The following is a 15,776-nucleotide window of genomic DNA, read 5'->3' on the forward strand; positions in this document are numbered from 1 at the left end:
AGGTTGGACGCCATCTACGACGAAGAGCCTCTGGGATTTGAAAAGGATCCAGTAACGTCAAGTGCAAAGATGTTAGCGCAAGATCCTCTCGAAGAGATTGATCTCAGAGATGGAAGTGCAAAAAGAATTACCTACATCAGCGCTAAACTGGACCCCAAGTTGAAAGTGAGATGATTGAATTACTAAGGAAGAATAAAGATTGCTTCGCTTGGGATTACGACGAGATGCCTGGTTTGAAGAGGGACCTGGTCAAATTAAAGTTGCCTATAAAGGATGGCAAGAAGCCCATCAAGCAGACTCCAAGAAGATTCGCACCAGAACTCCTCACAAAGATCAAAAAAGAGGTCGAAAGACTTCTTCGTTGCAACTTCATCAGGACCACAAGGTATGTCGATTGGATTACTAATATTGTCCCTGTTATCAAGAAAAATGGCTCTTTGCGAGTATGTATAGATTTTTCGTGATCTAAATGCAGCAACCCCTAAGGATGAGTATCCAATGCATGTGGCAGAGATGTTGGTGGACTCAGCCGCAGGCTATGAGTATCTCAGCATGCTTGATGGATATTCTGGCTATAACCGGATTTTCATCGCAGAAGAAGATGTTTCTAAAACAGCTTTTCGATGTCCAGGGCAATAGGCACTTATGAATGGATAATCATGCCTTTTGGCCTAAAAAACGCTGGGGCAACATACCAGCGAGCAATGAACTCTATATTTCATGATTATATAGAGACATTCATGCAAGTATACATAGATGACATTGTGATAAAATCTACGTCGGATGAAGACCATTTATCCCATCTCAGCCAATCATTCGAAAGAATGAGAAAACATGGCTTAAAAATGAATCCTCTTAAGTGCGCATTCTTTGTGCAGGCTGGAGATTTCCTGGGCTTTGTGATCCACAAAAAGGGGATAAAAATCAATCAGAACAAGACGAAGGCTATTATGGAGACCAAAGCACCATCAACCAAAAAGGAATTGCAATCATTATTACGAAAGATAAACTTCCTAAGAAGATTCATCTCGAATTTAAGTGGTCGAACTCAAGCCTTCTCTCCCCTTCTGCGCCTGAAACAAGGCAAGTTCGAATGGAATGACGAACACCAAGAGGCATTCGACAAGATCAAATATTATCTGACGAATCCTCCTATCTCGGCACCACCGTGTGGAAAGAAGCCTATGAGATTGTATATATCAGCTTCCGACACTACCATAGGTAGCATGTTGGCGCAAGAGAATGAAGATGGCGTCAAAAGAGCCATTTACTACCTTAGTATGGTTTTAAATGATGCAGAAACTAGATACACTTCAATAGAAAAGTTGTGTCTTTGTTTGCATTTCTCTTGTACTAAACTTAAATATTATATAAAACCTATTGATTTATACGTCTCTTCGCATTTTGATGTCATCAAGTATATGTTATCTAAGCCAATAATGCACAGCCGAATTGGCAAATGGGCTTTAGCGCTCACTGAATACTCTTTAACCTTTATACCTTTAAAGGCAATGAAGGGACAAATAGTATCAGATTTTATTATAAACCATGCACTGGTCGAAAATCCTCAATTTCAAGTTGAGTTGAAACCTTGGAAATTATTCTTCGACGGTTCCACTCATAAGAATGGAAGTGGGGTTGGGATAATGTTAATTTCTCCTGACAGAATTCCAACAAAACTCAAATATAGAATTGAAGGTCCCCTTTGTTCCAACAACATAGCAGAATATGAAGCTCTTATTGCAGGACTAGAGGCTTTGTTGGAATTGGGGGCAACTAGGGTCGAAATTAAAGGAGATTCAGAATTAGTAATCAAGCAACTGACGAAGGAGTACAAATGTATAAAAGAAAATTTGATTATGTACTTCGTCATTGCAAATAGGTTACTCAAAAAATTCGAATACGTCGACATAAAACATGTCCCTAGAATAAAAAACCAAGAGGCTAATGACTTAGCACAAATAGCCTCAGGGTATAGAATTTCAAAAGAAAAGCTAGAAGAGCTTGTCGAAGTAAGAGGAAAGGCAATGGCTGCCAGATTATCTCCGACGGATTTGGAAAGCACCCAGTTAGGACATGCTAACAAAGAGGAGTTTGAAGTATTGGCCATTGATACCTTGATAGATACAGACTGGAGGAATCCAATTATTAATTATCTCAAGGACCCTTCGACAGACACGAAAAGAAAAACCAAGTACAGGGCTCTATCTTATATATTGATAGGGAATGAATTATTCAAGAAAACCCCTGAAGGGATCCTGTTGAAACGCTTAGGAGAAAGCGAAGCTTACTTGGCATTATCCAGTGTACACAGTGGAGCTTGTGGAGCATATCAGGCAGGCCATAAGATGAAATGGTTGCTTTTCAGATATGGAATGTATTGGCCCACCATGTTAAAAGATTGTATAAAGTTTGCTAAGGGTTGCCAGGAATGTCAAATACATGCAGGAATTCAACATGCTCCTGCAAGCGAACTTCATACAATTATTAAGCCTTGGCCCTTCAGAGGTTGGGCATTGGATCTAATTGGGGAAATTATACCCCATTCATCCAAAGGTCAAAGATACATACTTGTAGGAATTGACTATTTCACTAAATGGGTCGAAGAAGTACCTTTAGTAAATGTGGATCAAGAAACTGTTATCGAATTCATTCAAAGGCAAATTTTATACAGATTTGGAATCCCAGAAAGTATAACAACAGATCAAGGATCAGTCTTTACTGGTCGAAAGATGCAAGAATTTGAAGCAGCCAACAAAGTGATAATTGGGCTAATCAAAAAGCATGTAGGGAAAAAGCCAAAAAATTGGCACAAAAATTTAGACCAAGCACTCTGGGCTTGTCGAACTTCCCCTAAAGAAGCCACTAACACTACACCTTTCCAGCTTACATTTGGACATGATGCAGTACTACCTGTCGAAGTATACTTACAATCAGTGAGAATCCAAAGACAAGGAGAAATCCCATCTGATTTATACTGGGAAATGATGATAAATGAGCTGGTGGATTTGGACGAAGAAAGGTTACATGCGTTAGAAGTATTAAGAAGACAGAAGGAGAGGGTAGCAAGGGCATACAATAAGAGGGTCAAAGGTAAAACTTTTACTACAAATGATTTAGTATGGAAAGTCATATTGCCTATGGATCGAAAGAATAAGGCATTAGGAAAATGGTCTCCACATTGGGAAGGACCTTTTCGAATTCTAAAAGCCTTTTCAAACAATGCATACGAAATAGAAGAACTAGCAGAGGATCGAAGGATCCTAAAAGTAAATGGAAAATACTTAAAGAGGTATAAACCATTTATGCACGAAGTTAGAATCATAACAGGATAGTAATTAAAGAACTATCATGGAAAAAATGGAGAAGATATTTAAATTCAAAATATGTGCCAAATTGGTTTTCGTCTGAATCAAGTTACAAGTAAACAAGAATCGAATAAAGCAAATACATGAGGAAATCAAAAAGGAATATTGGCCCTCATTCAATCATATTTCTTCTTCGCCAAGCCAATCTTATACTGAACAGCCGCTTGAACTCCTCTAAGGTGTGCAATATCTTCGTTCTTAGCCGTAGCTTTTTCGACGTGGTCCACGCTTTGCTTCGCCAGATCATCAGCTTCAGTACTATCCAAGCCTCGGATAGCAGCCTGCTTCGCCTTAGCATCAGAAATCTTTTGCTGTAATTCTGCAATATGAGATTCCCAGAGGCGTATCGAAGCAGTGTAAGTGTCGAACTCTGCTTAGGCTGATTTTTTGGAAGCGGTTAACTCCTCAGAAGCTTGTGAAGTTCGAAGGGCATTGTCAAATTCAATGGCTTGAGCTTTTTCAGTCGATAGAAGCTTAGCTTTGGCATCCACCTCCCTATGATATTCAGCACACACTTGGTCAATGAGGTTTTGAATATCAATAAGGGTTTCACCTACATCAGTGGGGCAGGCAGTGATTTTAATTTTGCTTACCAGCTTCTTTATGCTAAAGCTCGCCCCCACATTGTTCTTTAGTTCATCAAAGAGATTTACGTCAAAAACTGCCTTCTTCACCTGCTGAAGGAGTTCGTCATGTGATGCTTCGTTTGCACTAGCACCAGCTTGGGTCGAAGCTCCAGAAACACTTTGCTCTGAAGAAGACTCTCTTTGAGCCATCATTAACCTCACATACTTGAGGGGATCATTTTGTTTTAAAGATTTTTTCTCTTCCTCAGTGTAGCACCTCAAATTTGCACCTCCCATTTTGTACATACATTTTCATATTAGTTCATTAACATAATATAGTCCACTGCATAGCATTGCATTGTCCTTTGCCCAAGTGCAAGTTCATCAGACAAGATTAGGTCAAGATGATCAGGAGATCAGTCAAGCAAGCAAGCAAGTGCATTTCTCAAGGAGACAAAGCCCTAGGGTTGGTTTATCAAGTTCATATGATTATGTGATCGTTTTGAAGTGGATTGCCCAAAGATTGGATGCTCAGAAGTCATCAGTCAAGTTGAATTTCATCTGAAACCCTAGAAGGTCAACTAGGGTCAACTATGGTCAACTGTGCCTGATTTTATGGATTTGAAGGTGGGAGATGGTTTGAAAGGCTTCATTCATGTCCATACAAGTCTCATTTGACATTTCAAAGATCAAGATTGAAGGATTTGAGGTCAGATGAAAAGTTTCCAAAAATAGCAGGTGACCTGTAATTTCAAGCTGCCAAAAATGGAAAGTTCTTCTCCTCAAATTTACATCATCATACAAGCTTCAGATGGAATTTTGTCCAACATGAAAGTTGAAGATCTTTCTCTCACCTTTCCAAAAAGTCCAAGAACACTCATTTCTCATTTATGGTTGGCAAGTTATGATCAAATCATTTTCAAGAAAAGTTGAACTTCAAAGTGGCATAACTCTTGAACCATTTGGCCAATTTGGGTGATTCTTTTTTGAGCAAACCACATTTGACATGTACTATCATGATGCATCATCATATTTCATCAAAAATCATCACATCAAAAGTCCATTTTTCAAGTGTTCATTTTGCATTTTGGTGGGAAAAATAGTCAATTTGAAAAATACACATGATTTTTATGCCAAACCACTTCCAATAGCTCATAAACAGAAATTTGGATTTGCCTCAAGTGCATTTTTACTGTTCCATTGGCTCTAATTGAAAAAGGACATTTTGGCCAATTTAGCAAAAACTCCACTTTCACTAATTCACTTGATTTTGCTAATCTTGATTAACAGTTGGATTAAGCCATGGTATAAAGCATTAATTGTAACTGCATTCAATAAACACAATCACTTTTTCAGATCCAAACAGAAAAATCATCAAATTCTCTCAATTTCTCACACACTTTTTTCACTCTTGTTCATCAAGATTCATCATCCTTCGTGCTTGTGCTTGTATGATTCATCCTCTACATGTACTTGTGAGCATCTGTTGAAGCAAATATTAGAAGATCATTGAAGAAATCGCAACTGTCATCACCTTGCATTCACATGGCATTTTGAAGATTCTTGGAGCTGGAGCATAATTGAGCTAAAGAACCTACTCCATTCATTTCCTAAAGCATCAATCAACATCTGTTTCTATAATTCGAGCCTTAAATTCATCAAATCGAGCAACTGCATCTCCGAGAGGTTGGATCTCGAATCCTTTAATTGCTAGAATTATGATGTGGTTTTTGTAGATCCTATCATGTAGATCATTATGCAATTCAAATCGTGCGATTCCATTAAGTTTTGATCGAGCTATGCTGATTTGAATTTTTGAGTGTGAAACTTGTTTGGATCGGTTCTTTTGATATAGATAGAATTAACTGAAATTGATGTTAGATTAATGATCTATGAGGAAAGACGAGTTGATTGGTATATTGCTTAGTGATTTCTGTGAAAAAAGTTCATGAGCGTGATGAACATGATGAGTGTGATGAAGAACACTTCAATTTCCTTTCCAGAACGCGTTTAGATCTGTTGTCCGTGTGTCCTGCATGATTTTGGTGTTTTTTTCCCATGAGGCCTATCACGTGGTGCCACGTCATTTAATTAAGCGCTGTGTTTTGCTATATGGCGCGCCAGTTTGAGTTTAGACACGGTTCGATTCCGTGTGTATGCATTTTCTATCGTGGCCTTGCTTTTCTTTTTCTTCCATTGTTCATCATGTATCACTTGCCTTGTTTCAGATTTTTTATTTTTCTTTCTCATTCAAAAAATGATAACTCATTCAATTTTAATCCAAATTTCATGCAATTTTTTGTGGAATTCTCCTTGTGATGTGCTTTATTTTATGGTGATGTTTAATAATTTTGTGCACGGATGGATTTTGAAAATGCATAGGGTTTGTTTGGACATGTCATTTTGTGCACCATGCTCACTCTTTTGATCATAAAATGATGATGCTTCATTAGAAATTCATGAAATTTTTTGTGCTTGAACTAGACTCATTCCTGGTCATTTTGGTATGTGGTTTGTAATTTTTGAGTTCCTGGATTGAGAGTTATGACATGATCTTTGGAGGTGTGACATTTTGTGTTATACCATGTCTTGTGCATCTTCTTGATTTTATTTGCTATGCTTATTGAACTTGAATTGAGCTGGATTTTTGCATGAGGATACTTATGAATGTTGAGAATGCATGTGAATTTTTCTGGAATTTTTGAATGCATTTCCTATTTGTTTGATAATTTCTCCCCTGTTTGACCAAATGTGGACTTTTTGTGAGTCATGATTTTATTTGATTTGGGAAATTCTGGTGGTTAATTGGATGAACTTGAAATTTGGCATGTGTATTATAGACATCTTGAAGTTTTCCGTGGCTTTGATTTCATTCATTTATCATGCTTGGTCTCTGTTTTATGATTGCTTGAAGTGTATGCATGTTTTGATGCCCTGTATGAGATTGTTTGAACTTGGCTTGATTTTATGAATTTCATTGACTTGCTTGCCTTGGTCCAAATGAGCTGAAATTTGGTGTGTAGGTCATGTTGTGAATGCTGTTTGATCATGAATTTTTTGGTGATTTATTGAAATGTTTGTGAATTGATTTGAGTTGAATCTTTCTGTTAGGTTCTTTGAGGTTCTAAATTGCATGTTTGGCACTCTTTTCTTCATGAAATGATAATGATGAATGATATGAATGTTAAACCACTTGGATTTGTTTCTTAATTGATTGATCTTGACTTTTGATAAGTTTCATGTTCTGTTTTGACTTTTTGATATCATTTTGACCCTAGTCTTGTACTAGTGGTCTTGTGTTCTCACATTTGAGATTTGTTTCAGGTTAAGAGCACAATTGCTTATGCTTGATGATGTGCACTCAATTGGAGTTGTCTTGTAGCTTGTTTATGACTAACATTGAGTTTGTTTTGTAGGTTTTGAAACTTGAGTTTGTGTCTTATGGCTTGCACCTTTGTGCATTGACTGTTGTTTGACTGTATAGTTAACTATTGACCATTGTCTGTTTGCTTATTGTTTGAGCTGAGTACTGATTATATTGGATTGATTTCAGGTACCTTAGTTGCTATAGTTCCTTTGTGAACTTGATCGTGATTTGCTTGCTAGCTTGAGCACTGAGGTATAATGATCTCTTCTCCATGTAGTCTGGAAGACCTGGCCTGTTACTTGGCCAGGCACCTATCTGAAGTCCTCCTTAAGAGGCAATGTTTGTGCTTGTTTATTTTTGTCCCCAAGCAGGTAAAGACCTTTGTTAAGGCAATTGGCAGACATAAGAGGTGTGTAGTCCACCTCCTGCTATTCTGTTGAGTCGTCCCTTGGCTCACATCACATGTTGATGCCTTGTGGACATTAACCCAAGATCAGTTGAGTCAGTGTCATAAGTGTAGAAGGGTTCCCACTTTCTGGACCCACACTTCATTGTCTGAAGCTCTCCCTGACCAGGGATAAGAGCTGTGAAGTCTAATCTTCACTCACCTTTCATCTGGCTTCACCTTGGCTCTCAATGTCAAGGTTAAGAGCTAACATTACCCTTCCAGATTGGCTTGCTCTTGCAGCCTCACCTTTGTTTGAGCCCCACTTGATGTGTATATAGTGTGTGCTATCTGTAATTGTTTGATTTGCTATTGCCTGTGCTTAGGTTTAGCTTGCTCCCTGTGCAAGTTAGGTAGCAACCTTGACTTAGGGATGATTTTGCATGATAACATCTAGGCTCGAGTTAGTCTCCCTAGTTGTGTCTCCCTCTGTTATCTGGTTAGGCTAGCCTTGTGTCCCTCCGTAGGGGAACTACGTCGCCCTGATCCTCATACCAGATGAGGTACGTAGGCAGGAGATGAGCTGATCTCTCCGGGCGCTCTTTTTGTTTTGTGTTGTGTGTGTCAGGAGATGGATGTAAGACCAGCGATTGGCATTCCGTATCCTCTTGTTGTGTGCTTGGAGTCCGGTATAAGTCCATCAAGTGGCATCTGGTTTCCAGTGTGCGTGTGTTTGGTTCGGAAGCAGATATAAGTCCAGCGATTGGCATTCGGGTTCCAGGTTTGCCTGTTTGTGTGGAGTTTGACGTAAGCCCAGCGATTGGCAGTCGATTTCCTGTGTTGTTTTGTCTTGCGTGCGTGAGCCGAGCTACGGATGATCTGATTCTTCTTAGTCCAAGAAGATACGTATGCAGAGGATGCGACATCCTCACGAGCATGTTTCCCAGTTCGAACTACTTTGACTCTGATGTCTATGCCTGATAGACGAAGTAGGCCCAGGATGCGAGATCCTGCCGAGTCAGTTTTGTTTGTTTTCTTGTGTCTCTTTCAGCCAGTACTTGTTTATTTATGAGCAGTGATTTAGCAACCATTTTCCTTCCTATTGTGCATGGATCCCGTCGAGTACGACGGATGCGTAGGGGTTCTAATACCTTCCCTTCGCATAACCGACTCCCGATCCCATTCTCTTTGGTCGCGAGACCATGCTTTTTCCAGGTTTACTCTGAGCGTTTCCTTTCCCTCTTTTGGGATAAATAACGCACGGTGGCGGCTCTGTTGTTCTTGTTTCCCGCCGGTTTTTCACGTAATGCGACACTCAGTAAGTGGTGTGGGTGAAGTTTGGGTGATGGATGGTCGAACTTTAGTGGGATTTGAGACCGTATCGACGCTGGCATTACTAGTTCCAGTTTGATTCCCCTCAGCATCAGCTTCTCCCATATTTATGTCTTCATCTTCTTGAAAATACCCCTCAATTTCATCTAAATCCTGATCGTCCTCATCAGCATTATTTGAAGGGAACGCAACCCTGGTAGGAGAATCACTAGGAGTACTCTCAGAGTTTTCTTTCCCTGTTGAGTCCTTCTCGTCAACGTGCTTCGAATCCCTTTTACCACCTTCACCAGGGGAAGAGGTTTCTTATTCGTTCTGAGCGTTATCTTCTTTAAGATTGTGAGCCCCAGTCGAAGGAGGAGATGGATTCATGCCGCTCGAAGGATCGCTTTGATTGGCAGTAGAAATGAGGGGAGTGGTGGCTTTGTCCTGAAACTGAAATGTTAGATTGGAAATGTGAAATTTGTCGAACGATAGAATACCCAAGGTCAAAGTATACCTGTTGAACCTCTGGATCGGAGGCATTGCTCCCAATACGCTCCAGCTCTACAGCACTGGAAGGTTGGGATGGAGTTTTCTTTGGAAGAGGAGGGAGAGTGGTGGTTTCGACACCCTGTTGTTGATTTGGTTGGAAAGGGGCAACTGTGGCCTTATTTTTCTTCTGTTTCTTCTTGAGTGGAGTAGGAGGAGTATCATCTTCATCATCTTCGACAAGAATGACATTAGCAAGAGGAGTTTTTCTTCTCTTGGGTGTCAAGGGAGGCTTGCCACTACCCTGAAGAAAGAAAATCATAAATAATTAGCAAGAAATTCGAAAGAGACAGAGAAGTTATTTGATGTAATACCTTTAAACCCTTCTTCGTTTTTTCTGGAGCGGCACCAGAAGGCACTCCCTGGCTCGAAGAGGTAGTTGGCTTGGAAGCAGTAGTCGAACTAGCCTTCGCCACAGGTTTTTCTTTCTTCACCACCTTCCTTTCGATAGCTAAAGAAGGATGTGAGTTAGTCGAAACATGCAAATGGTTAAAAGACTGGTAAGAAACGAAAAGAAGTTTTAAAACCAAGAAATCCAAACATTCCACACCTTCACATGTCAGAGAAGTAATTCTCACTGCAGATAAATCGAAGTGAAGGAAGCCTTTAAAACTGTCTAAGGTATGTTTGGTAGCAACTACTCTTTTTGCAGGCTTTTGTTGGTCATTTTTTAGTATGTTAAAAATGTTCCCACATGTGAACCAGTAAGGGTAAGGGGGGAAAAATGACAAGGCAAAATCTGCACTGGGTAACTTTGGGAATTTGGGTGGTTCGCACTCAAAAGCCAAGTCATATTTCAATTCAGGTTTTATAGTTTTGAGAAATTTTCTTTTGGCAATCTGCTTTTCAAATTTTTCTTTTAAAATTGGGGCTGCATAACAAACAGTGTCAACGATGTTCGTTGGGTTATAGACAGTTTCAAAGTACTTTTGGAATGCTTGGATATCTGCAGAATGAGTAAGCTTACCCTTGGGGATATTTTCCTGCAAAGATGAAAAAGCCTTCGTTAGACGTTCTTTGATTTCAGCAGTCGAAAACATGTTCTTGGAATAGAAATCTGTCCACCAAGTGGCGAAACCATTGGTGGAATAGAACGATGGTTGGAAGGCTATTAATTGGAATTCGACAAAATTGGCATGGAACTCTTTGTGGACGGCAATGTCTCTAGCGCTCCATTCAGTCCCTGCGCAGCAGATCTCGCGCTTTCGTTTGAATAAAGAGAAAGGGATAAGTTGACACAACCCAAATTGTCAAGAGACAAAATTAGGCTGATAAGCCAACAGACACACGTGACTCTTCACTGGTAGAATCCTAGAAACAAGTAGCCTTGGAAGGAGAAAGGCACGCCATATCTCTTCGATCTTTGTGTTGGCATTTTTCATAGCGTCTTCGAGCGAGGTAGTAAACCAGGAAGGACCATGCGTTCGACTGGCAAAAAGAGCCATCAAAGGAAGGAAATGATGACGCTTTGAGAACATCAAAGTGTATTTGGTGAGGGAGGTTTGTAAGTTATCGATATCATCAACTAGAGTCAGTTGAAGGAGTCTGGTGCCCTCAATGCTTCGATTCATTATCTCTGGGGCATTTTCTTCGATGTTTCCTCGTGTTGGCAAAAAGGATTTGAAAGTGGCATTAAGCCACAATTGAAGAAGCCAATAAGGCCCAGATAGTAATAGATTGGTGCCAGCTTCGTATTCATTTAGCTTAGCACTAGCTGATCCTAGACTTTCGTACAAACTAGCCAACAAGAGTTCACTCAAACACACTCTTCGACTAGCATGCAATTGGTTAGCGAGCGTTAGAAATCTCTTAGCAACTTGTAGAGATTTGCAGCAAAAGAAGAATTTGGACAACCATAGACCTAAGAATGTTATGTGTTCTATATCAGAAACTTCTTCACCATCAGCGTGATATAGATTAATGTAAGTACTAAAGGAAGCATTCTTAACGTTGAAGTCAATCAAGTTTTCACAGTCTTGGTAGGGGTCGAAGGTTTCTCCTATCGAAGGAAGTCCAGCAATGGCAGCTACGTCGAAAAGTGTGGGAGTCATCATTCCACAAGGAAGATGAAAGGTGTTATAGGTACTATCCCAGAAATATAGGTTGGAGAGTAATAAAGGCTGACAATAACTAAATCCAAGCTTCGACATCTGGATTAGGTCAAAAATACCCAATTATTTCCAAAGTGAGGCTTTCTTCTTCTCAACTTTTGTTAACCAAGCAAGATAGGATTTATCTAGGGTTGGACAAGACCGAAAAGGTCTGAAACTATCAGTAATAAATTCCAGTTGAAAAGCTTCTCTCTGGTTTAGATCCTCATTGTCTTTAGAAGAAAGAGTTTTGTTGGCTATGGGTTTAGTAGTATGGTGACAAGGAAAAAATTGAGCACACTTCTCTAAATGTTTGTCAGATATTAATGGGCCTAGAAACCCTAAAGCATTTCCAGAAAGAAGAGAAGGAACCATTACTTGAGAAGCAAAAATTGCTTTATGTTCTTTCAAGAGTTTTGGAGCAGTGATGTATTCTCGGTCCCCAACAGTGATGGTTGTGCTGGTTGGAATGTTCTGGGAAATGGAACTCTTTGAAGATCCAGCACCTTTGATGTTCTTTGACTGTTTTTGTTGCTTATCAGAAGACATTGTAGTAGACTTTGGAGATTTTGAAGTATTAGGGTTTAAGGAAGAAGAAGCGTTTTTCATAAAGGTTGAAGAAGATGAACTTAGAGAAAAAACTGGAGATTTTCGTGAAAAGAGAGAGAAAAATGACAAATGTTGCTTTTATAATGCTGAACCTGTGAGGCTGACTGGTTACGCTTTACTAGGATAGTGGGCCACGTGGAAGTTTTTTCTGAGAAAAGTGGACAAGGAATACTATTCATTTTCTTGGAAGTTGAAACTCATGATGTCATATAACTGCGCACACGTTCTGATGAGACGTTTTGGAAAAGTTAATCATGATTAACTGACAAACGTGGACTTTTAAGACTATGAAAGGTCTCTGGTTGAAATCTGGTAAATGCAAAAAATGTTTATTTCTACAGTAATTCGAAATAGACATTTCTTGGGGGAAATTTGTTAGCTGGGAATTTTGACAGACAGTTAAAAGGTCTTTGGAAATATTAAGTTTTGAGAATAAGCAAGAAATGACTATAGCGAAGCTGTTTTAATTCTCTTTGTGGGTAAGCAATTATTTGTTGTCGAAGCCTGGAACTTAGAAGATTTTTGGGTCATCATAAAGTTGTCTTCGACATAGGTGTTTACAGAGTCGAGACTTCAAGCGGAAGTATTTGAAATTTAAAACAGAGTCGTTTCGTCAGATCAACACGTGGAAACATCTAAGATATGCAACGCTTGGGAACGGCGAACGTGGCAGTCATACATGTAAAGGCCGTTAGGGTCGAATTACTATAAATAGGGATCTTAGTTTTAGATTCAAGGGGTGTTCAAACAGATATACAGAAATTCACAAAATACACTCGAAGTCTCGGAGCGAGAGAAAAGAGTTTTACGCTGAAAATGTATGTATGAAGAACACCATATGTTTTGTTCATGTTATATTTTTCATACCAGTTTTTTAAATCAAAGTATTTTTACTGCCTTTTATCTGTCGAATTGCCCTTACTTTTCAGTAGTTTATCATTACTTTTCATTTCTGCATTTACATTCCGCCAGAATCTTCATTTCCAGTACTTTTTTAAAACATAGAGCATTTACTTCGAGTCATTTATCTTTACCTTTCCTAAGCCTTTTCACTATCTTTAAACCTTTTAATACCAAGTTATCGTCATTTACTTCGTTCATAAAGTCATAAGTTTCACTTAGAATTGTTGTCTAAACACCTTTTGTCATTCACAAATTAGAAACAAACGTAACTATGAGTCAAATCACAGTAATAACAATTCTTAAGACACATGTCCTAGGATTAATCTAGTCGATCCTGCGAGTTACCAAAAATATACAAATTTGGAAGACTAGCGGTTGTTTATCAGAAATCATTGGTAAATAATCACACATACATATATACAAACATCACATATATACAAATATATATACACACAAAAAGTAGCCTAAACCCACTGAAGACTATTCCTCAGTAGAGTCGCCACTTAATTTCTGTAGCGGTAAATTCATGATCATCAAGTTATGGATAAGCTAGACATCAAATAATAAAAGTCGCCACCGTGCTTTTATTGTTTCCAAGGAAAAAGGGAAAAAGTATGAACAAAACCCAAAAGTAAGAAGTTTTCAAATCAAAACTAATAAAATGTCAGAGATTACAAGTAAGGGGGTTGGTTACACAGAGGGAAGGTGTTAGCACCCAAAGTGTCTTAGGTACTCCTAGGGAGCCCTTTTTGTGTGCATATGTATTTGGTACAAAAATGATGTTTACAAACAAATAGAATGGGGGGATGAGAGAAGAATTCATTAATTATATTTTTTTGTGTTTGACAAGACCTTCGGACTTGTGCCTACGTACCAACATAAAAATGAGGGATCAAAACCGCGTAGTTCATGATACAAATTTCAAAATGGATGCATTGCTTTTAATAAAAATTAAGTTTGAAAGGCACAAAGGCCTAAAAATGGCTTGAATGAGTTAGTTCTTTTTTTGGCTTTTGAAAGTTTAGGTCAAGTATAGTTAAGTTTATTTACAAGTTTGATTTAAGAAAAGAAGTTTGAAAATACAATGGCATAAGGCCAAAGTTTCTATCTTTTTGCAAAGTGGTCAAAGCTTAGAACAAAATAAGTTCAAACAAAGAATATTTTGAAAAGGGAGGGAGAGATTTTGAAATTAAAGAAATGGGGAGAAGATGAAGAGACTAATCCTATGCATAAAATTAAAAGTTAAGAGTTGAAAAGATCTGACTGATGGGTAGCAATCCAATAGACAAGAATGTCAATAGAAACCCAGAATTCCCTTGGACTTTTAAAAATCAAGCAACACACAAATGCACAATTCTATTATCTTGAAGAGCAAAGGCATCAAATAAAGATAGCCGCATCCAAGCTTTAGCCATTCCATGATCTTCTTCAAATTAGCCCATGTCAGATGAATTCCACAAGTCACGGGTTCAAAATAACAGCTTCACAATGATCATGTTGCAGATGAACTCAGAGGGATCTTGAATGATGTATCAGATGAAGTTCAAATTGCAAGCACTTGGTTCCACACATGTTAGCATTGGCCAAGTCCTTTAGCATAGGAATGTTGCCTAAATTCTAAGTCCATTTGTCCAAGATCAAACCAACAATCCACACAAAAGTTTTTTAGGGTTCTTGTTGTTATTATGTACATTAATGGTCAAAGACCACACAAACAAGCAAAGTATACACAAACAAGATATATCACACAATATGGTCCAAATGGACAAAGGGAAAATTGCATTAACATAAACAATTAGAATGGTATGGATAATGGCAAATGAATAAAAAGCTAAAATTAAATGACATTAAAGTAAATGGCTTGAAGTTAAAAGTTAGTTGTTAATGAGTTAGAAGTTAGTATTGTTTTGCTTTTGCTTTTCATTTTTAGACATTCTTTGGAGAACACTCAACCCACTTATCACAAGCATGGATCCTTGAGCCAAGACATCTTCCAAAGTAAGGAAAAAAGGCCAAGTTTCCACATAATACCATGAAAGAGGGGAGACTTACAATCTCACTAACTAGAATGTTATGTCTTTTGTGTCACAAATTTAGCGCTATGTTAAGCAATCATAATTGGACTTATGTAGAAGTCACAACTATTTGAGGTCGAACAATAGGATTTTGGTGTTAATTCATGTTAGATACATAATATAATGGACTATGCTCATGAAACATACCACACACAAAAAATAATATGCAAAAGAGGTGGCCTAATCTCATTCATACTTATGTTAATTTTTCAATCAACTAGCCTTAGGACTTTGAGATATCATAGGCCAAATGGAATGAATGCATAAAGAATGAGAATAAGATGAAGAGGGAGGGGAATAGATCAAAACTCAAATTGGTCAAAGGAGGACTTTTACCAAATTAATATCATCCATTCATTTTGGGAGATGGAATGTACATTCCATCAATCCCCTAAATCCAATGATATTAACTTGACAAAGTCAACTCAACCTTGACCAAGGCCCAACAACAAGAGTCAAACTCAAACAAGTCATTACAATTGGTCAACAAAATTATTTGGCATTTATTCAATTAAAAAAGACTATAATAATACATTTAAATTAAATATGGTTT

General features: G+C 38.3%; 1 protein-coding gene across 1 annotated transcript; it reads left to right on the forward strand.

Moving 5' to 3' along the window:
- Positions 1-273: 273 nt before the first annotated feature.
- On the forward strand, positions 274-3,335 carry LOC127122927 (uncharacterized). Its single transcript, XM_051053199.1, has 4 exons — positions 274-385; positions 476-603; positions 879-2,691; positions 2,791-3,335. Exons 1-4 carry the CDS (start codon positions 274-276, stop codon positions 3,333-3,335), a joined length of 2,598 nt encoding a protein of 865 aa, XP_050909156.1.
- The last annotated feature ends 12,441 nt before the right edge of the window (positions 3,336-15,776 follow it).

The sequence above is a fragment of the Lathyrus oleraceus genome, chromosome 2, assembly GCF_024323335.1.
Source record: "Lathyrus oleraceus cultivar Zhongwan6 chromosome 2, CAAS_Psat_ZW6_1.0, whole genome shotgun sequence".
Classification (NCBI taxonomy): Eukaryota; Viridiplantae; Streptophyta; class Magnoliopsida; order Fabales; family Fabaceae; genus Lathyrus; species Lathyrus oleraceus.